A 22,226-nucleotide genomic window follows, 5' to 3' on the forward strand; every position below is an offset into this window, starting at 1 on the left:
GGCCACTTTCAGGTATGTGTTTCTATGACCACAAATAGCATCTTTGGCAAGTCGGGTTTCGGTTTGGCCTTTATCCAACTCCTGGATTCCATGCAGGGCCTGAGAAGCCCTGAGAAATAAAAGATTAATCAGGCCCGGTGGACCCTGTGGTTCTCCACCTCCAAAAGGGCCAGCCTCTCACGCAATCAACCCGAGACCGGTTCTCTTCTCACCCCGAATCACTGACTCTGCCAAGATTGACAGATGAGATCGCTCCAGAGACTGGTTGGGTCTGCCCTTCGGTCCCTCCTAATTCTGCCCCTCCTCTAGGGAAAGGGTGGGGACGTCGGTGTGGAATCAAAGATTGTGCCTGGCGACACGGGCCTCCCCGGGACTGGGGTCTCCCCAGCCCTGGTGGTAGGCAGGGGGGCCCGAAAGGGGCAAAAGGAAGGAGGGCCCCGGTGGGTGGGCAGGGGGCCCTGAAATGGGTAAAAGGAAGCGTGACAGAGGGGCCAAGCGGGCCAGCGGCGAAGGTCGGAGCGGGAACGAGGCAGGAACCGGCAGAGATTCACTCCGCGGGAGGCCGCGGGCGAGAGGAGGAGAGGCCAGGGCCAGGATCGCGAGAGAATCTGGAGCGCTCCGGTGACCTCGGACCAGAGCTCCCTTCCGGTTTGTGGAGATGGGCCCCAGGCTTGGCCGACCAAGGAGTGTGTGGCTTTTCCGCCTCAAAACTACGGAAAGGGAGGGATGGAGTATGAACCGGAGCGGCACTTACGGCCTCAGAGCCAGGTGACCTGCAGGCAACACCTCACACTCCTTAACCTCCCTGTGCGCCTACGCATGTGTCTCGGGCGCGCGCCTCGGACAGAGGTACGCTTTGCGCAAGCCTTCCGCTTACCAGGGCGCCCTCAACGCCCACTGCGCTTGCGCATCCGCTTCTGCCTCGAAGATCGCACACGCTGCTTCAACGCCTACGGCGCATGCGCCATGGCTTTGTGCTCTCCTGAGAGCCTGCTGAAATGACTGCACCGCCCTCCTCTCGGCGGGCATGCGCTTCCACTCCGCTCGCCTGTGGCAGCGGCGGTCCTGAGCCGAGAAGCTGGCTAGCTCAGGCCCCTGTTGCTGCGAATGCTGGAGAGATGTGTACGTGCTTGATGCCCGCCTGAGATTGGGAAAGATCTCAATTCCGAACCACGCCCGGCCCAGGTATTTCTGACCAGGGATTGCAGACCTGCGTGAATGCACAGACGCAGCCACTCTGGAAGGCTTAACGGAGGTGTCGGTGTACAAAAATAGCTGGTGCTTATTTGTCAGTGGAGTTAGGTGCTGGGCTCAGACGAACAGGAGGTCGCTCGCAGGGATGGCCTGGGGGTCAGTGCAAGGTTGCATGGGGTCATGTGTCTACAGGACCTGTGGCCCCGCAGGATCCCACCCTAGCAGCCCTCCCCATGCCCGTGCTGTTCTGGAGTCCTTGGGCGGGTCAGCTCTTGAGTATTGCAGTCCTGGCCGCTTTGCCGGCTTCTGCGACTGTTTACCATTCTCGCCTCATTCCCCAGCCTTCACATGCTCCATGCTCCCTCTAAACCCTGTCCTGATGTCCTTCACAGAGAAATGGGAGCAGCCAGAAGAGAATGACCATAGCATTCAACCTCCCATCTCTGAGTGCCTCTTCCCCTTCCGCAAATCCCCTCACTCCTCTGCCAGCCTGCGCTGATTTCCTTCAGATATCTGCATGGCACATTCCCCTGTCTCTTTCAAGTCTTTGTGCAGATGTCACCTTCTCAGGGCCTATTTCCTGACCACCCTCTCCAAACACTCCCTCTCACCCTTCCTTGCTTCATGCCTCCATCACACCAGCTGACAGACTATGTATTTTCCTTGTTCATTTGGTTATTGCCCATCTTCCCCAGCTGCAAGGACAGCTCTGTGAGGTCACAGATTTTTGTCTCCTGTTCTGCTGGTTATATCCATAGCACCTAGAACAGTTGATTTATTGCCCACAGTAGGGAGGCAAGAGATGTTTGTTCACTGAATTGATAATCACCACCATAGCTAATGTCTGAATGTTTTTCATGATCAGGCACAGGACTAGGCAATCTCCATGCATGATCTCAGTGAATTAAATAATTTCCTGCTATCTTGGAGACCTGCCAGCATATCCTGCCTGCCACATGGACTCAATTGTTATCAGGCTCTGTGTCTCATTTATTTATTTGTTTGTTTATTTAATTTTAGAGAGAGAGCGTGAGCCAGGGAGAGGGGCAGAGGGAAGGAAAGAGAGAGAGAGAGAGAGAGAGAGAGAGAGAGAGAGAGAGAGAGAGAGAGAATCCCTATCCCAAGTAGGCTCCACACCCAGCACAGAACCTGGTACAGGGCTTGATCCCACAGCCCTGAGATCACAACCTGAGCTGAAATCAAGAGTTGCATGCTCAACAAATTGAGCCACCCAGGTGCCCCCACCCAACCTCTTTTTTTTTTTTTTTTTTTTTTTAAGTAATCTCTGCACTCAACATGGGGATCAAACCCATGACCCCAAGATCAAGAGTCACATACTCTTCTGACTGAGCCAGCCAGGGGCTCCAGGCTCTGGGTCTCTTGCCGCTTTCTGCAGATCTTCTGTCTCAGTGGAACGCTCACCTCCATGCAGCCCACATGGAGCTTTAATGTGACTCCAGTGAGACCAGAGCCCTGGGTCCTTACCTGGTTTCCTCCTGTGGCTTCCAGCTTGGAAGGAAGTTACTTAGGACTTATTATAGGAACTTTTGGCAGGCCCTGTGATGGACCTGTCTCCAGAACTGTGGTGAGATCCTTGGCAGGATCCTGCCCCCCAGAGCCTCTTTCTCAGCCTGCCCAGTGCCAGCACAATATCTCACCAAATGGAGAATGCACATCAGTCTTTTGCCCAGCTGTATCTGCCCCCCCAGCATAATTTCTAGCTGGGACAGGCACTTGGTATTTGACAAAATGAATAAATAGTCTTCAGGTTCAGGAAATTCTTCATAAAATCTTCAGCTAAGCATCCTTCCACTATGAACTTGTGTGTAAGTATTTTAAAAACCATAAATTTGACTCGTAGGACTTCAGGTTTGCAGGATGATTTGCTAGAACAAGAAAGGCAGTATGATCGTTACTGGGAAAAGACCAACACTTTGATTTTTGTGTAGTCAGCTACTTCATGAACACCCAGGAAAGTATCTGAGAGGAGCAATTCAATGCTCTGCCTTTGGGTCAGTGGAGAACATTCAGCATATATTGAATTTTCAAAAAATTTAACAAGCATGTTATTTTGTAATTAAAAATTATAACAGGGAAAATATTAAGATTATGAGTCCCTAAAAAATATACTGACCTAGTGTGATGGGACCTTAGGGCACTGAGTTCTTGTGGCTGGGTACTTTGGAGAGTTCTCTCTCCATCTCTAAGGGTATTGCACAGGGATGAAAACTGTTCTTTATTGTACCAAGTATGTGTGGCGCACATATACCCTGGCTGTCCCCCAACCTGGAGGTAGGCATTATCATCTCCAGGTCCAGCAAAGAAGTGACTTAGGACAAGGGAGTAAGGGCAGAACTGGCATTGGGACCCAAGCACTGTCACTGGCTGCAGCCACTCTCTGCTTCTTCCTGTGCCTCCCAAGTCCCCACATGTGTAGGCCCATGTGACCCCTTCTGTTAGCTTTATTGTGGAACTGGCTGGCAGGTAAGAGAAGAAGGCCCAGCCACTCTGTTGGAGAATGTTTTGCTGGGGCTCAGGGGCTCCAGTCCTGTTTGGTGCAGAGCTTCACGTCCTGGGGCCCCAGATCAGGGCACTGTGCTCCTGAACCACAGCAGGCCTGCCCAGGGACAGCCTGGCAGGGAGGACCAGAGAAATGTTGTCCATTTGGGGAAAATGCTCATGGGGGAGAGGGTGGAGGGTGAGGTGCCAGCAGGGACTTGGACTCAGAACAGAAGGCTGGGCTTCCTGTGCTGCCTGCCAGCAATGTGACCTAGGTAACTCCTCTCCTCCTCTGTGCCTCAGTTGCCTCATTTGTAAAGTGGAAGCATTGCTGCCTGGTTCAAATAGATTGCAATGGTGTGATTGGTAGGTTCCAGTCCTTGGAGGAGATGGAGGCTGCCAAAGGTCACTCTGTGTCCTCCCCTCTCTCCTCAGATTCAGGGCAGTGTCCTGCTCCTGACCATCTGTGCGGCTGGCATTGGTGGGACTTTTCAATTTGGCTACAACCTCTCCATCATCAGTGCCCCGACGTTGGTATGTATCCTCTGTGCTCACCGTCACTGTCCCAGTGGGTGCTGGGTGAGGGCTAACAGCTGCCCACTGTGGGGCTTCGGGCCAGCATCCACTTGGTGGCACTTTCTCCCATGTGTCTACTTTCACTGGGATGTCCCATTGGTCCTGTGGATTCAAATTCAAACCTAGCTCTACATCCTCTCTTGAACCTGCACGTCCTCCTGGGTCCCTGATGTCAGCAGATAACTCTACTGTCTGCCCAGTGACTGGGGGTCAGCCTTGACTCTGGCCCCCTCCCCCTCAAACACTGAGTCCTTGCTCATTACCTCTAGCTAGCCATTTTTCCCCGTGTCTCTGCCATGACTCCAGTTCAGATCCCATCTTTCCTGCCTGGATTGCTGGCTTAGCCTCCTCATTGGCATCTCTGCCTTCAGCCTCTCAAGTTTGATCAAACCACTTCCCTGCCCAGAAACATTCTGTGCCTATAGGAATCAGGACAGACTCATCCACCTGAAGTTCAAGGCCTCCTTGATCAGAACCTGCCCGCCTGTCTTCCACCTTTATTCCCTGAACCCCACTAGCAAAGCAGGTTAAATGCAGTTCCTCAAATGCACACAGCCCTCTCTTTAAGCCTCCTTTGTTTGGGAAGCCCTCTCCACTGCATCTGCAGAAGCCCCATAAGAACCATCCAAACATCCTGCCTTCCTTCAATAGTCTCTGGCTGGAAGTCACCCCTCCATCCCCAGCCCTTTGTGCTGACTGTCACCACTCAGGTTGCATGTCGGCTGTTTGCACCCTCCTGCTGGTTTGCTCTGAGTGTCTGAATCATCTTTGTGCCCCCAGCACCTGATGCTGACCTGACCCATGTTGATGTTCAGTGGTGCCCATGGAAAAGGTGAATCTTCCAGCCCATTGATAAAAACTGGCCTGTAACTTAAATCAGAAGGGTGAGTGTCCTGTCCCATAGCTGGGAAGGTTGTGGGGCTGCACACTGTAGGTGCAGGGGAAAGAGCTGCAGGAAGCAGGTCCCAGGACAGAAGTGCAGCTGTCTTCTCCCTGCCTGTCCTGTTCCCTCTACCCTCTCCATTCAGTGACAAGAGGGCAACTGTACCAGACTGACTTCCTGCCAGTTGGAAACCCCCAAAGGAAAGTCCTCCCTAGTAGTTCCAGCTGAAAGGTCTGGGAAGAGTCCGATTTGCTGATTTGGATCATATTCAGGCCAGCCAATCATGTGATCAAGAGGTGGAGCCCTCCCATTGGCCAGTCTGAGTCAGGTGACCACCTTTGGACAGGAGAGGCTGTAACTGGGGATGGGAGAGAAGTCCCCAAAGGAAGAGAGGATAGCCTAGCAGAAGCCAGGGTGGGACCACATTCTGGGCAGAAACAGTGATAGCAGCCCAATGCCTTAAAGAAAGGATGAAATGCAGGGCTTAGAAAGGGAGGTCTGAGCTAGCTGTATTTGCTTGTTTATTTGTTTATTCAACACACATGTGAGTGCCCACGTCGCAGCACACTTACAGGCTGGAGAAAGATCCACCTGCAACAGGCACTCTTGGGCTTTATCTCCCATGGGCCATCCCCAGCCTCCCAAAATAGGACTTTCTTGGCCTCAGAGGCTCCTCCTAATCCCCTGGATGGTCATTCTTGAGGAGTTTCCGCCAAGGGACAGGAAGGCTTGCCCTGGTCCTAGCTCCCCTGTACAGTCTTTCCCCCAGAGGGAGCTGGCGGGTGCTAGGCTTGACAGCCATTACCCTGAGCTGGCCTGAGCAGAGGAGAGCTGGCCCGGCCCTTAAACTCACTGTCCTCCTCAGGTCCTCCCTCACATCCTGTTGGGAGGCCTGAGATCAGCCAGACACTGACATTTCATCTCTAAGCAAGTGAAGTATGCCCGGGTCTTGCCCAAGTGCAATCCTTCCTAACCATTTGGCCTCCATTCACTTCCCTGAAACTGCAGGTCTGGGGGTGGGGCCCTGGGGTGTCCTAACTACCTGGCTTCAGCCCTGACCTGTGGCTGAGGCCGTGGGCAAGTCCTTCCACTTCCCCAGGCCTAGTGCCAGTCTAAACAGTGAACACAGTAATGTGTATCTAACAGAGTACTTCTAAAGGCTATGAAAATTGGGGTCCCAAGTAAATGAGTGGCACACTCCAGATAAACCAAGCAGGTTTAGATACCACAAGGGATGATTTACAAAGGTTGAGTGGGGCAGAGAGAACACACAAGACCAGAGAGAGCCCAGTAATGCCAGAGTCATTACTACTCCTAGACTCATGGAAGGAGTCTGGAAACTGGAAAGAAAGAGCCATATGGAGTAGGACCCCTTGAGAGGAGCAGTGACCTTTGGTTGAGTGTCACAGCCAGCCTGGGGTGACCTGGGAACAAACACCCCTTCTGCCTCTCTCTGATGCCCTGCTGGTGCTCACCATTGGCCAAGTCCAAGTCCAACAGAAAGCCAGTCAGCAAGGAGCCCACTGATGCAGGTGGATTCTTGTACCAAAAGCAGGAGGACAAGGGGTGAAGTGGACTCTGAAGGGCAAACAGAGACTGTTCCTGCCCCCTGGCTGGGGAGCAGTATTGCTCAGGGACTTGGTGCCTGCTCTGCAGAGGCAGAGCCCTGTGGAGGGGAAGGCCTATTGTATCCAGCCTGTCCCTGGGAAGTTGACCGGTATCTCTGTCCACAGCCCATCCAGGAATTCATCAATGAGACATGGCAGGTGCATACTAGCCAGCCGCTGCCCGACCACCTAGTTCTGCTTGTGTGGTCCCTCATCGTGTCTCTGTACCCCCTGGGGGGCCTCTTTGGAGCACTGCTTGCTGGGCCCCTGGCCATCATATTGGGAAGGTAAGGGCTTTCTGGGTACACCCCAAATGCCCTTTGATGATTGGTACCCCAGTCTGTAAGCTGAGGAATGTGGGAGAAGGAAGATGCCCTGTAGGCCCAGGCCTAGGTCAGCTCCCCAGCCTCCTACCCTACCTGTAGTTTCACCACAAGAGTCACATTTCCAAGTGGATTTGGTAGAGGGAAGAGCCCTGTGTCCTGAGGGAGGGAGGACTCCTTGTTTCCAGTTCCATTTCTCCAGCAAGTGATATTGGACCGTAAACAAGTATTTCCTCTTCAGGCCTCATTCCCCTCTCCGTATCCAACTGATGCAGTCTTGGGGTGCAAACAAGACAGGCTCATAATGAATGAATAAATTAATGGAAGAAAGAAAGAAAGAAAGAAAGAAAGAAAGAAAGAAAGAAAGAAAGAAAGAAAGAAAGAAAGAAAAAGAAAGAAAGAAAGAAAGAAAGAAAGAAGGAAAGAAAGAAAAAGAAAGAAAGAAAAAAGAGGTGTCTGGCTGACTCAGTTGGTAGAGCATGCGACTCTTAATCTCAGGGTTGTGAGTTTGAGCCCCACATTGGGTGTGGAGCCTACTTAAAAAATTTTGTTTAGGGCTCCCTGGGTGGCTCAGTCAGTTAGAGTCTGACTTCAGCTCAGGTCATGATCTCACGGTTTGTGAGTTTGAGCCCTATATCAGGCTTCTCTGCCATCAGTGCAGAGCCCTCTTTGGATCCTCTGTCTCCCTCTCTCTGCCCCTCCCCTGCTTGCACTTTCTCATTCTCTCCCTCTCACTCAAAAATAAATAAACATTAAAAAAAATTTTTTTAAGTTTTTATTTATTTAAGCAATCTTTATACCCAGTGTGGGGCTTGACCTCATGACCCTGAGATCAAGAGTTACACGCTTTTCTGACTGAGCCAGCCAGGTGCCCCTTGAATAAAAAAATTTTTAGAGGGAGACAAACCATAAGAGACTCTTAAATACAAAGAACAAACTGAGCATTGCTGGAGGGTAGGGTAGGGGGATGGGCTAAATGGGTGATGGGCATTAAGGAGGACACTTGTTGGGATGAGCACTGGGTGTTATACATAAGTGATGAATCACTAAATTCTACTCCTGAAACCATTATTTTTATTTTATTAATCTTTTTTTAATTTTTATTCATTTTAGAGGGAGAGAGAGAGAGAACATGAGCAGGGAAGGGGCAGAGGGAGAGGGAGACATAGAATCCGAAGCAGGCTCCAGGCTCTGAGCTGTCAGTACAAAGCCGGATGTGGGGCTTGAACTCACAAACAGCGAGATCATGACCTGAGCTGAAGTCGGATGCTTAACCGACTGAGCCACCAGGCGCCTCTCCTGAAACCATTATTTACACTATATAACTATATATTAACTACATATATAACTGTATATATTAACTATATATATAGTTATTAACTATTATATATATATTAACTGTATATATAATATATATACTAACTATATATATAACTATATATATTAACTATATAACTATATATTAACTAACTTGGATTTAAATAAAATAAAAATAAATAAATGAAAATTTTTAGAAGTCTACTTGAGAGAGAGAGAGAGAGAGAGACAGGCTTGGACTGACTTGATGAAAAATTGAAATAACTGGAAAGATACTGGAGTAGCTCATAGAATGAAAGGAAACACTCAGAAGCCAGGTCTTAAGAAGAACAGGACCTGAGATGGTGCTGAGATCTCAACAGCCAGAGCATTGGACCATCCTTCTGGGAAAGATGCCTTCAGTGCATTAGCTCCAACGACATACACATTCTGTCTTCACTGCCTTCATTCAAGATTCAAATCCAGAAAGACAGATTATTATTGACCCACTGTGGGTCACGTATCTACACCAGTGAAGCAGTGGGAGAGAAGCATTGTGGGGCAGAAAAAAACAAATGGCTACCAGAGTCCACCAGTTTGCTGGCCACCCCGCATGTGTAGACCCCTTTGTCCCGTGTATTCAGCTCCATGTGTGCCCTCCTAATGTTCCTCACTCATCTCATCATGTACACCAGCAAATGTATTCACCTCTCCCTGAGTGAGACCACTTAGAGCCTTGTCTTGTCACACCACAAGGGCCAGTATCCGGAAAGCATTCTTTCTGAGTCCAGGATTTCCACGTAATGACCATTCTGCCAGCCCTGCCATTACTTCTCAATGTTCTGCAATCTACACAATTAATGGCAAATTAACCTGTCATCAAGATATCCCACAGAAGGAGGAAAGGATAAAGAGTAGGGGAAACACTTATTAAGGAACAAAAAAGTAGTGGGTGAATTTATTTTGAAGCACATGATGCAGAAAGCCTGGTAGTGCAGGTAGAGTTCTACTCTGTGGTTTTGGAACTGGTTCCAGGCTTTGCTTGCATTGACGACTTCATCCTCCAGTTTTCTACTCTTGTCTTGAGCCAGTACTTCCACTGGTTGAGCTCTTTGCCTGTCAGGGTGACCCAAATCTTTATTCTTGAGTGGGCTTGGTGGTCCTAACAGCGTGGAATGTCCAGCAGGTTATTACCCTAAGAGCTCATCTGCTTCTGGATGGTGGGACTCACAAGGCAGTAATGACTTCCATGGCACCAGCCCTTCTTCTTTCATTGATGTAACTACCTTTCTTGGATGCAGATTACATCCATGTTTGTGTATTTAACAGGTGTATCTGTTAGGATGCCTTCAACTGCAAGTAACAAAATCAGGACTTAGTTGGCTGAAACAATAGGAGGTCCTTTGTCTCACACAAGAAGTGTATAGGTGGGTGACTTCAGGGCTACCTCAGTGCCCTGGATGTGCTCCTCTGAGAGCACTTTGTCTGCCGGCTCCACTGTGTGTTGGCTTTGTCCTCGGGCTTACAGCTAGAAAACTACAAGTGCCTCACTCAGAGGCAACATTATCTAGCAGAAAGGGGATTTCTGCCTAGCTGATGTTTGTTTTATTTTTTTATTTTTTTTTAACATTTATTTTATTTTTGAGACAGAGAGAGACAGAGCATGAATGGGGGAGGGTCAGAGGGAGGGGGACACAGAATCTAAAACAGGCTCCAGGCTCTGAGCTGTCAGCACAGAGCCCGATGCAGGGCTTGAACTCACGGACCGTGAGATCATGACCTGAGCTGAAGTCGGCCGCTTAACCGACTGAGCCACCCAGGCGCCCCTGCCTAGCTGATGTTTTAAATCCAGAAGAGAAAAAGCTTTTCTTTTTTTTTAAAAAATTTTTAAGTGTTTTTATTTTTGAGAGAGAGAGAGAGGGAGAGAGAGAGAGAGAGAGGGAGAGAGAGAGAGAGAGAGAGCACGAGCAGGGGAAGGACAGAGAGAGAGGGAGACACAGAATCCAAAGCAGGTTCCAGGCTCCAAGCTGGCAGCACAGAGCCTGACATGGGGCTTGAGCTCACGAGCCGTGAGATCATGACCTGAGCCAAAGTCAGATGCTTAACTGACTGAGTCACCCAGGTGCCCCAGAAAAAACTTTTCAAAAAAGATGCCATGTCTCATTGCCCAGTACCAGGCCACTAGCACAGAGAACAAGATCACCAAGGCCAGGTTAGATTGTTGGGTTTACACCTGAACCTTAAAGGGAAGGGGCACATTCCCAAACAAATTTAGGCTCTTCCTGCAAAATAGAAGAAATTAGCTATTATCTGATTATTGTTGCCCAAATATCTAATGATACTTGGTACAGTGTCCTTATGTGATGGCACTGGCAGAAGCTTGAAGGGAAGGAATTAAAAATTCAAATTCAGCACACGTACCTGTTTCAGTTATAAAAACTTGCTGTCCCATCCCCAGGGCAAGGATCCAGTGCAGTTCATCTTCCACCCAGTGGCAGACTGAAGTCCTGACATGTGTTGCCATTTCTGGGAGTCAGGGTTGGGTGTGTAGGGTGGCAAGGTGGTTAGTCTGGAGATAGGAGACCCCTATCATTGAGTCCATATGCATTTTCCTTTTTTTTTTTTTTTTTAAGTTTATTCATTTATTTTGAGAGAGAGAAAGAGAGAGAGAGAATGAGCAGTGGAGGGGCAGAGAGAGAGAAAGGGAGAGAGAGAATCCCAAGCAGGCTTCATGCTCTCTGTGCAGAGCCTGACACGGGGCTTGAATCCATGAAACATGAGATCATAACCTGAGCCGAAATCGAGAGTTGGATGCTTAACCAACTCAGCCAGCTAGGTGTCCACCATGTGCATTTTCTATCCTTGTGACTCTACCTGAATTATGAGGCAATGGAGTGACCACTGGGTGGGCTGAGGAAGGCTGCTGCATGCTATCCCAGAGGGGTTCATTCTGTCTGCTTGGTTTTTAAGAGCCTTTTCTTCAGTGGAAGGGAGATTCTGGTGAGTGGAAACAGGGACATGTATAGGTTCAAGTTTTGGGCTAATTCTGAGAGATCCATCTGTTTAACCTTCCGACACCTTCTTGAAACCAGTCCTCAAATCCTGCTTCATCTAAGACTTTGACTATCTGACCAAATCCTTTGGAAAAGGGGACAAAATTCCGTGCTCAAGATTCTGTCTACAGGAAGGGCTTCACTTTTCCAGTATCTTTTAGGGCCACATCTGAGAGTGCTTTAATGCCATAGCCCTACATTTCTGGCTAGAACTAATGCACAGAGCCATTTACAAACCAGGGTTAAGCTTTGTTTTGTTTGTTTCAAACTGAAGACAAGAGGGGCACCTGGGTGACTCAGTCAGTGGAGCGTTTGACTGTTGAAATTGGCTCAGGTCATGATCTCATGGTAGGGGAATCAAACCCCATGTCGGGCTCCACTGAACGTGGAGCCTGCTTGAGATTCTCTATCCCCCTCTCTCTGCCCCTACCCTGCTCTCTCTCTCAGAAATAAATAAACTTTATTTTTGTGTGTGTGTGTGTGTCCCAATAAAACTTTATTTGGAAAAACGGGACAAGCTGGATTTGATCCATTGGCTGTAGCTTGCCACCCTCTATTTTTGGGGATAGAAATATTTATTTATTTATTTATTTATTTATTTATTTATTTATTTATTTTAATTTATTTTTTTTTCAATATATGAAGTTTATTGTCAAATTGGTTTCCATACAACACCCAGTGCTCATCCCAAAAGGTGCCCTCCTCAATACCCATCACCCACCCTCCCCTCCCTCCCACCCCCCATCAACCCTTAGTTTGTTCTCAGTTTTTAAGAGTCTCTTATGCTTTGGCTCTCTTCCACTCTAACCTCTTTTTTTTTTTTCCTTCCCCTCCCCCAGGGGTTTCTGTTAAGTTGGGGATAGAAATATTTCAAGTTCTTTCTTCTCTGAAGTGGTTTTTTTTTTTTAATATGAAATTTATTGTCAAATTGGTTTCCATACAACACCCAGTGCTCATCCCAACAGGTGCCTTCCTCAATACCCATCACCCACCCTCCCCTCCCTCCCACTCCCCATCAACCCTCAGTTTGTTCTCAGTTTTTGAGAGTCTCTTATGGTTTGGCTCCCTCCCTCTCTAACTTTTTTTTTCTTCCTTCCCCTCCCCCATGGTCTTCTGTTAAGTTTCTCAGGATCCACATAAAAGAAAAATAAATAAACTTTAAAACAAAAAAAACTGAAGAAAAGAAAGAGGCCCTGGTGTGCCTTGGGAGAAGGGTGGCAGTGTGGTCGTGTAGGTATGCTGACATGAGTAACCTGCTCATCAGAACCTTTGGGGCCACATGGGGCATCACTTAAATAGCAATTGAATGCTACTGGGCACACTCAACCTTAGCATAGGTGTGTCATAGGACACCCAGTGCATGATGGGTACATGGCCACTAGGGGTCCTACAGCCTTGTGTTTATTCCCCGCTAAGGCCTACTGACAAGGCCAGAGTTATTTCTAATTAAGAGGATGGTAATTCACTGAAGTAGAGTGGCTGTACCCCAAAACTCTAGGTCTTGCATTGTGATTGTTCTTTTAGACAACTGCCACAGTCACTTGGAGCATTACAGGGTCTCCTAGGTCTAAAGGGGCAAGTGGCAGAGCTCTTTGCACTTAGTTTGGACTCCCTAGAGAATATTCTTCTTGCTTAGCTCTGCTGGAAGCTGCTAGGTTTTCAAATCAACTGATATATGTGCTAAATCACAACAGCCTGTGTGGTGCAGGCTCCCTCCAAAATGGGAAGAAATCCTCTGAGATTTGCCCATCCTTAGAGGGAGGGCAGAGAGTTCTCATGCACTTTGGAGGAAATATAATGACATATCTTAGCCTGTTGAACCTCAGCAGTTCATTGATGCAGCGGCCCCTTCGTTTTTCAGTTTCTACTCTTTGTCATGCTTGTACCTTACAAGACCTCTAGTGTACTATTATAGTGCCTTTCTCCATGTCCTTTCGGTATAAAGTCATCAAAGAAGTGGGCCAGCAGGGTGCCCTGTGGGATGTGTAGCTCCCGGTGGAAGGGATTCTGGCCCAGAGCTGGAGAGCTGCTCTAGCCTCAGGCAGGTCAGCAAAGGTATATTACTGCCCCTACTAGGTGAAAGCTGCATGTTTCTGGTGCTGTCTGTGTATTGAAATGGAGCAAAATGCATTTACCAAGTAAATACCCCACAGTTGAAGTACTTTATTAATTCACACCACCGAAGAAGCCACCATATATGGTTTTCTTTTCTTTTCTTTTTTTTCATATATGGTTTTCAACTGGAGTTATTGCTGGATCAGGTTTGTTATAATGGATGTCATTCTCCATTCTCTTGACTCAGCAGATCTATGCTTTAACATTCACATTTTGTCACCAGTGTGCTGTTGACTTTGGGCAGAATACTGGCCTCCACTAGGTTCCAGTTTCCCTGTTGGTATAGTAAGCTGTATGATCTACAGTGAGCTCAAGTCACTGTGTGACAGCACTTCCATGCTCAATATCAGGAGTCTCAGAGCCGATGCCTCCTCACTGACATTTCTGTTGCCTGCTCCCTGGTTTGCAGTCTGTCCCACTGAGTGAGGCCTGGGCCATCAAGCCATCCTAAAAGTTCTGAGAAGTGACTCTATAATACACGGAAGAAAATGTGAGGGGACTGTACTTGGCTTTCCATGCATCCCTTCCCTTACTCTGAAAGTCCCTGCTCTTCTTCTCTATGGTTTAATTGTGTCTAAGAAATCAGATGTTAGGCCCCTCGTTTTACAAAGGAGTAGGAAGAAAGCAATGCTTAATCTGAAGAGATAAAGCTGTAAGATGCAAATTTTGCACACTGTGGTGCAGGCAGAAAGGAGAGGGACTTCAGGTATCTTGGGAAATGGGTGTGACAATATGCCCCAGGTAGTCTGTAGGCACAATGGCTAATGGACATTTCCCCCTTCATGTAGCTTAGACTCCTTGACACGGCTCACACATGTTCACACACAGGTCTGATCAGGGCTGGCTGGGGCTGCAAAGAGGGATCCCCAGGGAGAGTTCCGCTAGACTGAACATGAGCCTCTCTTACCTGTATTCTACTTTCCCCCCAGGAAGAAGTCCCTCCTGGTGAATAATATCTTTGTGGTGGCCACAGCGACCCTGTTTGGCTTCAGCCACAGACCAGGCTCCTTTGAGATGGTCATGCTGGGAAGGCTGCCCTTGGGAGTCAGTGCAGGTATGGGGGGAGGGCAGCCCATCCTACCTCTCTCTTCTTGCTCATTTGTGTATTCCATTTATTCATTCATCTGTTCTCTTTATTTCTTTCATCCATTCATGTATTCTCTTTCTTAACATTTTTTTTAACTGTTTATTTATTTTTGAGAGAGAGAGAAACAGAGAGACAGAGCGCAAGCAGGGGAGGAGCAGAGAGAGAGGGAGACACCAAATCCGAAGCAGGCTCCAGGCTCTGAGCTGTCAGTACAGAGCCCAATGTGGGGCTCAAACTCATGAGCTATGAGATCATGACCTGAGTCGAAGTTAGATGCTTAACTGACTGAGCCACCCAGGCACCCCATTCACATTTTTCATTCATGCCCACCTCTTCTTTTGCAAAATGATTAAATATGGTTTCTCTTAAAAAGGCTCATATAACTAGACACTTAAAGTGGATATAGAAACATGAAAAAGTTTCTAAAACTCACACAGGGTGTGAGTACAAACATACCCAAACCTGTGCTGACAGAGTTCCCATATTTGAGCCATACTCTAAGCCATGAGCTTCCTGGCAGCCAAGGTACAAAGGATGCATTCTTGGGGCTGTTAGGGACTCCTCAGTTTCTGGGGTTTGTCATGTGAGGAAGCAGAGTTTTGAGCACATCCACCTGGGTGTTTAGGGATACCCATCAACAAATCCCCTCTTGACTCAATACTGTTTATATGGCCAGGTGTCTATGTCTATATTAGTTATCTATTCCTATGAAAGAAAATACTCCGAAACTTACTAGTTGTGCACACATCTAGGTGTGAGCGTGAATGTCCAGCCCATGTACCTAGGGGAAAGCGTCCCCAAGGAGCTCCGAGGAGCTGTGGCCATGACCTCAGTCATCTTCACTGCCCTAGGGATTGTGATAGGCCAGGTGGTTGGACTCAGGTAAGCAACCTGCCTCCATGTGCACTGAGTGGTTTGAGGGGTGCCAGTAAAAGCCCTTCGCCTAACTTTCTCCTCTATCCATTAAGTATTAAGGCATTGCTTCTTTGTATTAAGAAATCTTTGTATTGAAATCCTGTCTACACCCATCTGGCCAATACATAAAACGGGTGTTAGTCAACCACACTAAAGTGTAAATCACCATTTTGCATCCTCTCCAGATCAGGGAGCAAAGAACAGATCTTAAAAAGGGAGAGGGTGAAGATTTGGGCTTTTAAAGGGGAACGTGTCCTAGTCATCCCAGAAGAGAGGGGAGAGGGCAGATCCCAGAGCCCTGGGAAGAGGAGTTGCTACAGATAAGGTGGAGCCAACACCTGGAGGGAGGGATCTTGGTGTCCAGACCCAGAACTGGTTTGAGGAAACAGAGAGCAATGCAGATCCTCTGCCTTCAGGAGGGCAGACAGGGGCCAGGTGGGTGGGTCAGGGGAGTAAGGGGCAAGTGCGCAGGGCTCTGGCAAGAAAGTACCTGGCCCAGCCTCTCTTTTGCCTCCCCAGGGAACTCCTGGGGGACCCACAGGCCTGGCACCTGCTGCTGGCCAGCTGCCTGGTGCTTGGGGTGCTCCAGCTTGCCTTCCTCCCTCTGCTCCCTGAGAGCCCACGCTACCTCCTCATTGACTGTGGAGACATGGAGGCCTGCCTGGCAGGTGAGTCCTTGTGTTCCCAGACCACCCTTGACAAATGGGCACATCTGTCCAGAGCATGTGAGTCTCCATTGCTTGGGTTTCATTTATCAGGAGAAAGCTGTCCCTCCTTTTTTGACAACCCATCTCTTCAAAACTATTTACCAAGGGGTTGCCCTGAGTGCCAAGGCAGTGGGATAGAGCAGACCTGAACCCTGCCATCCAGGAACTGTAGGATGGTGCCAATAAAGACTCCCCCCCCCCCCCCCCCCCCCGCCGCCATATATGTAAGATGAAACATGTTAAGACCTCACAAACCCAAGGCCAACTGGGTGCTTATGGGCTTATTCATTAGCTATGGCCATGATAGTGATGCCCAAGGAACAATACCAAATCTCTGGCTTAAAACAATAATCATTTACTGCATCCTCCACCCACTTACTTGCTGGGCTGGCTGCATGACTGCTGATCTCAGCTGGGCCAGCTCATGGTGTCTGGGAATCAGCTGGAGGTCAGCCAGTCCAGGCTGGTCTGGGCTGGAGTAGTTTAGCTCTGCTGCACATGACTTTCCTCTCACTCTTAGTACCAACAAGCTAGCCCAGGAATGTTCTTATTATAGCGACAGCAGAGGCACAAGAAAGCAGATCCAATTGCACAAACACTTTTCAAACCCATGGTCCACCCCACCTCCCCCGTGCGCATTAACATCCCATTGGCCAAAGAGAGTCCTGTCCCTGAACCCAAAGTCAAGGGATGGGAAAATCAATGGCATATCCTCTCCCATGGCAAGGGGTATAGATTTGGAGAAGGGTGAAGACCAGGGCCCACTCAGGCACCCTCTCAGCTTGCTGTTGTGGCCACAGCTATTATTGATATCCCTCCCCTGTGCAAAACATGCTCAATGTCATCCAGGACCCCACAGTCTCACCCAATCATGGTGTCAGTCTTGAAGTCCAGGATCTTAAGATCACATCAAATCTATATGTGCCTTCTCTTGATCCAGACACCTAGGCACTAAAAACACAAGTCTGCCTCTCTGAACTCAGCACACAATGTGAAAGTAGGACAGTGTAACCAGAACTAACCCTCATTCCAAAGACAAGGAGTCAAGGAAGCAGGACGCAGTCACCAATCCTTAATGCCGATGTGCTCTTAAGAAAACGCTGCCAGATCTCCCTGCCTTGGGGGTAGGGAATGTTTCATGATCAAGTCCTGGCTCTGGCCCCTAGGAGGGGCTCCCCAGGTCATGGTTTCCCCAGGTTCTTGCTTCTTCCCTCTGAGATATACTTCCTAGTCACCTTCTGAAGAGGGCATTGCAAATGTACCCACAGAAAGTTGGGCACATTCAAATTGTCTTGGTCCCTTTCTCTCCAGGCTGGCAGAGCTTTTGTCAATATAATTTTCTTGAAACCGATGTGATTTTTCTATGTATTTGATCGATGTGCCAAAAAGCCATACCCACAAGTCTTTTTGAGGCATGCTTCTCTCTTGAGACTGACTTACTGGAATTTGGGGCATGTTGGGAGGCTGGGGACCAACATCCTTAAGCCTTCTAAATGCCTCTTTTTCCATTGCAGTGAGTCACTGCATTAAGCCACACCCTTAATTTGATTGTTGCCCTGCGTCCATGACTCACTGGCAGTGCTCTGGATTTGATCTTTGCTTTCAGGCTGTAACTTAATGTGAGCCTCTTTTTGCTAACTGGAGAGGCTGGAGATAAGCAACAGGTTTATTTTGTTTGTTTTTTTATTAAACCAACCTAGTGAGTCCTGGAACTAAATCTTTTTCCCTCTGAAGGTTTTTTGAGCTCATGTTTCAATATAGTAAGCTTAGAATACTCAGCTAACAGCAACCAGTTCATGCTTTCAACATATAGAGGTTTCTTCACTCCAGTCCAGAAGTTCATTAGGTCTGTTTGTTTGTGTTTCTGTATTTTCTTCCACACTACTGCCCTGAATACCCATTTTTCCAACCTCCTCACCATCTTCTGCCTGGTCTTGGAATCAATGCCATAGATCACAGGTCTAGTATGGTAGCACCTACTCCTGGTACCAGTTAATTCATTAGTTTTGTATTGCTGCCTAATAATCACATCTCATGGCAAACCAAAGAAGCAATTACTTAGCTCAAGTGTCTGTGAGTTCTCTGGGGTTGGCTGATATAGACTGTGCCTAGCTGGTGGCTCTGCTGGTCTTGGTCACTCATGCAGGTCGTCTGGGCACTGGCAAAGTTAGGAGAGTCTCAGCTGGGTCATTTCTGCTCCTCCTGGGACCAGTGGGCTAGCCCCATCTCATGTCTTTATGGTGATGGGAGAAAAGCAAGTAGAAATGAGCAAGGTCTCTTAAGGCTTGGGCAGAAATTTGCATATCCTCCTTACAACCTCATTCTATTGGCCAGAGTGAGTCACATGGCACAGCGCAGTGCCAAGGAGCAGGATGCATACTTGCCCCTTTTGTGGGGGCAGCTACAAAAATCACCTAGCAGAGAGCATAGATACAGGGAAGGGTGGAGAACTGGGGACATTGGATAATGGTCATCTGCCACAATTGTGTCCCCTCTGATGTATCCACAGAACCCCCAGCTCCTAAAACCTTTTCTGGTTCTTGATGCCCTGAAATGACAGGGACAGGAAGATCATCCCCATCTGATCAGGGGGACCCAGAGAGAGAGTGAACGGAGCTGGGGTGGGAGCTCACTGCAGGGCACCAAGCAGAGGTTGGGGGAAATGAGGCCCAGCGCCCTCTGCCCTTGCATCCTGCTCTAGCGCTGCAGCGGCTGCGGGGCACCACGGAGGTGGCGGAGGAGTTGGCTGAGCTGGAAGAGGAGCGTATCTTCTGCCAGGGCCGGCGCGCCCTGCACCCATGGGAGTTGTTCCAGGATCGCGGGCTGTGGAGACAGGTGACAAGCCTCATGGTCCTGGGCAGTGCCTTGGAGCTTTGCGGAACCAACTCGGTGAGGCTCCCCGCTGCGTCCTTCAACTGGTTGGGGGTGGGAGGGCTGCAGACCACAGGCAGCTGGCAGCCCACCCCTCTGCCCCCCTGTCCAGGTGTATGCCTACGCCTCCTCCATGTTCCGGGAGGCCGGGATCCCCGAGGGGAAAGTCCAGTATGCTATCGTGGGGACTGGGAGCTGCGAGCTGCTCGCGGCCTGTATCAGTGTGAGTTTATCTGAGTTTGTCGTGGGCTCAGGGGTTGACCCTCCACCAGCCCTGTGGGGGTGGGGGTGCGTCAGGTTCTGACACCTGGAGGAGTGTCTTCTATCAAGTCCTCTACCTTGGGCCCTTTTCCACTCCAGTTCACTATGCTCAAATGGGGTGAGTCAGCAGCATTTGAAGTTTATTTATTTATTTATATTGAGAGAGAGAGAGAGCACGAAGAAGGGAGGGGCAGAGAGAGAGAGAGGAGAGAGAGAGGGTGGGAGAGAATCCCAAGCATCACAGAGCTGTCAGCACAGAGCTCAATGTGGGGCTGGAACCTGCAAACCTTGAGATCATGACCTGAGCCCAAACCAAGAGTCGGTGCTTAACTCACTCAGGCCCCCCCTAATAATGTCTTAATCTCCTGAAGCAGTCAACTGCTCCTAATTGCTTCCTCACACACACCTGGAGCTGCCCACTGCTGGCCTTTAAACCAAAGGAAGCATGCTTCCAGCGCACAGGTCAGTTACTGAGGGCTCCTTTCCTTTGCGGTGTGCAGTGATCGAGATGGTGGGCCGCCGGAAGCTGCTGATAGCGGGGTATGGTCTGATGGCCTGCTGTGGAAGTATCTTTACAGTGGCCCTGTGCCTGCAGGTAGTGGGGCTGGGCATGAGGGTTGTGGCTTGGGGCAGCCTGGTCTCCACCTCACTCCACCCCCTCTGCCCCTTTGCTGCAGAGCTCCCTCCCTTGGATGCCCTACCTGGCCATGTTCTGCGTCTTTGCCCTCATCCTCAGCTTTGGCATTGGCCCTGGTGAGTGGGCCCAAGGAGCTCTGCACTTTGGGCTTTGCCGAAGGAACACGAATGTCTTCACGAATGACAAGTGGCTATAAATGCAAAGTCACCCGCATGCCCTGCCACCCAGCCCCCCTATACTGGGGCTTCTGGGAGGGAATGGCTGGAGAAGAGGACAAGGGGCCCCCACTCCTATGTCGGGGACAAGGTGGCAGCCCTGGCTGGCAGCCCCTGTCCCTGCTCTTCCTTCTAGCCGGAGTGACAGGGATTCTGGCCATGGAGCTCTTTGACCAGAAGGCCCGCCCTGCTGCCTCTATGGTCTGCGGGGTGCTCATGTGGACCATGCTCTTCCTGGTCGGGCTGGGGTTTCCCTTCATCATGGTAGGCACCCTCCCCACCCTTCCCTTGCCTTAGGTTTTCCCCTGTGTCTGCAGGAGAGCCCCAGTGGGAAGTCTCCATCCTGGGAGCCTGAGGCTGGAGGGGATGGGACTCAAAAAGAGGGACAAATCCCTCATCATGACCTGTCATGTGGCCTTATGTCTGATCCTGAACAGGGCACACACCAGGTCTCAGAGACTCTTTTCACTCACAGGAAGGCTTGTGCCACTTTCTTTATGTGCCTTTCCTGGGTGTTTGTGTCTGTGGGACCATCTGTACTGGCTTCTTCCTCCCCAAGACCAAAGGCAAGACCTTCCTGGAGATCTCTGAGGAACTTCACAGACTCAACTTCCCTAGGCAGAGCCAGGGCCCTGAGTGGCTGGGCCCGGAAGTCATCCAGGCCACAGAGCTGTAGTTCTGTAGGTGTGGTGGGCCCCAGATCCAGCGGCAGCTCTCTTCTTTGCTTCCTGCCCAGGGTCCCAGCCCTCTGCGTTCCCTCCTTCCTGCATTCATTTGTTTAATGAGTGCCCATGTAGCACCTACTGCATGCAGGCTTGGTGCTAGGTGCTTAGCAATCCGTGGTGAACCAGAGAGATGGGATCAGGACCTACTGGTGCTCCCCATCTAGAGGCAGTTAACTAACAGGCAACCAATCAAAACATTATTGCAAACTTGGAGAAATGCAGTAGGAGAAAATACAGATTATGAAGTGAGTGCATACTAGGGAGCCTGGCCTATCTGAGGAGGGTGGTCAGAAAAGAATTTTCTGGGGGTACTTGGCTGACTTGGTCAGTAGAGCATGCAATTCTTGATTTTGGGGTTGGAAGTTTGAGCCCCATGTCAGGTGTAGAGATTACTTAAAAATAAAATCTAAAAAAAAAAAATTTTTTTTCCTGAGTAACTGATTTTTTATTTTTAATTTTTTTTAAATTTTTTTTTTAACGTTTATTTATTTTTGAGACAGAGAGAGACAGAGCATGAACGGGGGATGGTCAGAGAGAGAGGGAGACGCAGAATCCGAAACAGGCTCCAGGCTCTGAGCTGTCAGCACAGAGCCCGACGCGGGGCTCGAACCCACGGACCGTGAGATCATGACCTGAGCCGAAGTCAGACGCTTAACCGACCGAGCCACCCAGGTGCCCCGGAACTGATTTTTTTTTTTAAAAAAATCAATGTTGACGGGGCACCTGGGTGGCTCCGTCAGTTAAGCATCCGACTTCGGCTCAGGTCATGATCTCACATTTTGTGGGTTTGAGCCTTGTGTTGGGCTCTGTGCTGACAGCTCAGAGCCTGGAGCCTGCTTCGGATTCTGTGTCTCCCAGTCTCTCTGCCCTTCCCCCACTCATGCTCTGTCTCTGTCTCTCAAAAATGAATACATGTTAAAAAAAATCAACCTTGAGGTGTAATTTACATGCAGTAAAATGAATCTATATTGAGTATACACTTAATGAGTTTTGGCAGATGTATGTGCCCAAGAAACCACCACCACAATCAAAGTAGAACATTTACATCATCCCAAAGTCTCCCTCATGCCCCTTTGCAACTAGTAAGCCATCCCACCTGCAGGCCCAGGCCATGATAGGTCACATTGCCTTTTTTGGAGTTTGATATAATTCCACACCATATGTATGCATTTGTGTCCGGTTTTGCTCCAAATAAAGTTTTGGGGATTCACACATGTTGTCACATCATTAGTATATATTCTTTTGTGTTGCTGAGCAATATT

General features: G+C 49.1%; 1 protein-coding gene across 1 annotated transcript; it reads left to right on the forward strand.

The window, feature by feature from the left end:
* The first annotated feature begins 276 nt into the window (after positions 1-276).
* SLC2A11 (solute carrier family 2 member 11) lies at positions 277-21,346 on the forward strand. Its single transcript, XM_042910648.1, has 12 exons — positions 277-768; positions 4,129-4,227; positions 6,886-7,046; positions 14,476-14,600; positions 15,386-15,515; positions 16,068-16,216; positions 18,957-19,144; positions 19,239-19,349; positions 19,863-19,982; positions 20,065-20,140; positions 20,376-20,503; positions 20,715-21,346. Exons 1-12 carry the CDS (start codon positions 727-729, stop codon positions 20,913-20,915), a joined length of 1,530 nt encoding a protein of 509 aa, XP_042766582.1. The 5' UTR covers positions 277-726; the 3' UTR covers positions 20,916-21,346.
* Positions 21,347-22,226: the final 880 nt, after the last annotated feature.

Source organism: Panthera leo, chromosome D3 (assembly GCF_018350215.1).
Source record: "Panthera leo isolate Ple1 chromosome D3, P.leo_Ple1_pat1.1, whole genome shotgun sequence".
Lineage (NCBI taxonomy): Eukaryota > Metazoa > Chordata > Mammalia > Carnivora > Felidae > Panthera > Panthera leo.

Coding starts and splice junctions, on each gene's coding strand:
- SLC2A11 (XM_042910648.1), top strand. CDS start 727: ATGGAGTATGAACCGGAGCGGCACTTACGGCCTCAGAGCCAG. Junction 769..4,128: donor ACTTACGGCCTCAGAGCCAG/GTGACCTGCAGG, acceptor CTCTCTCCTCAG/ATTCAGGGCAGTGTCCTGCT. Junction 19,145..19,238: donor AGCTTTGCGGAACCAACTCG/GTGAGGCTCCCC, acceptor CCCCCTGTCCAG/GTGTATGCCTACGCCTCCTC.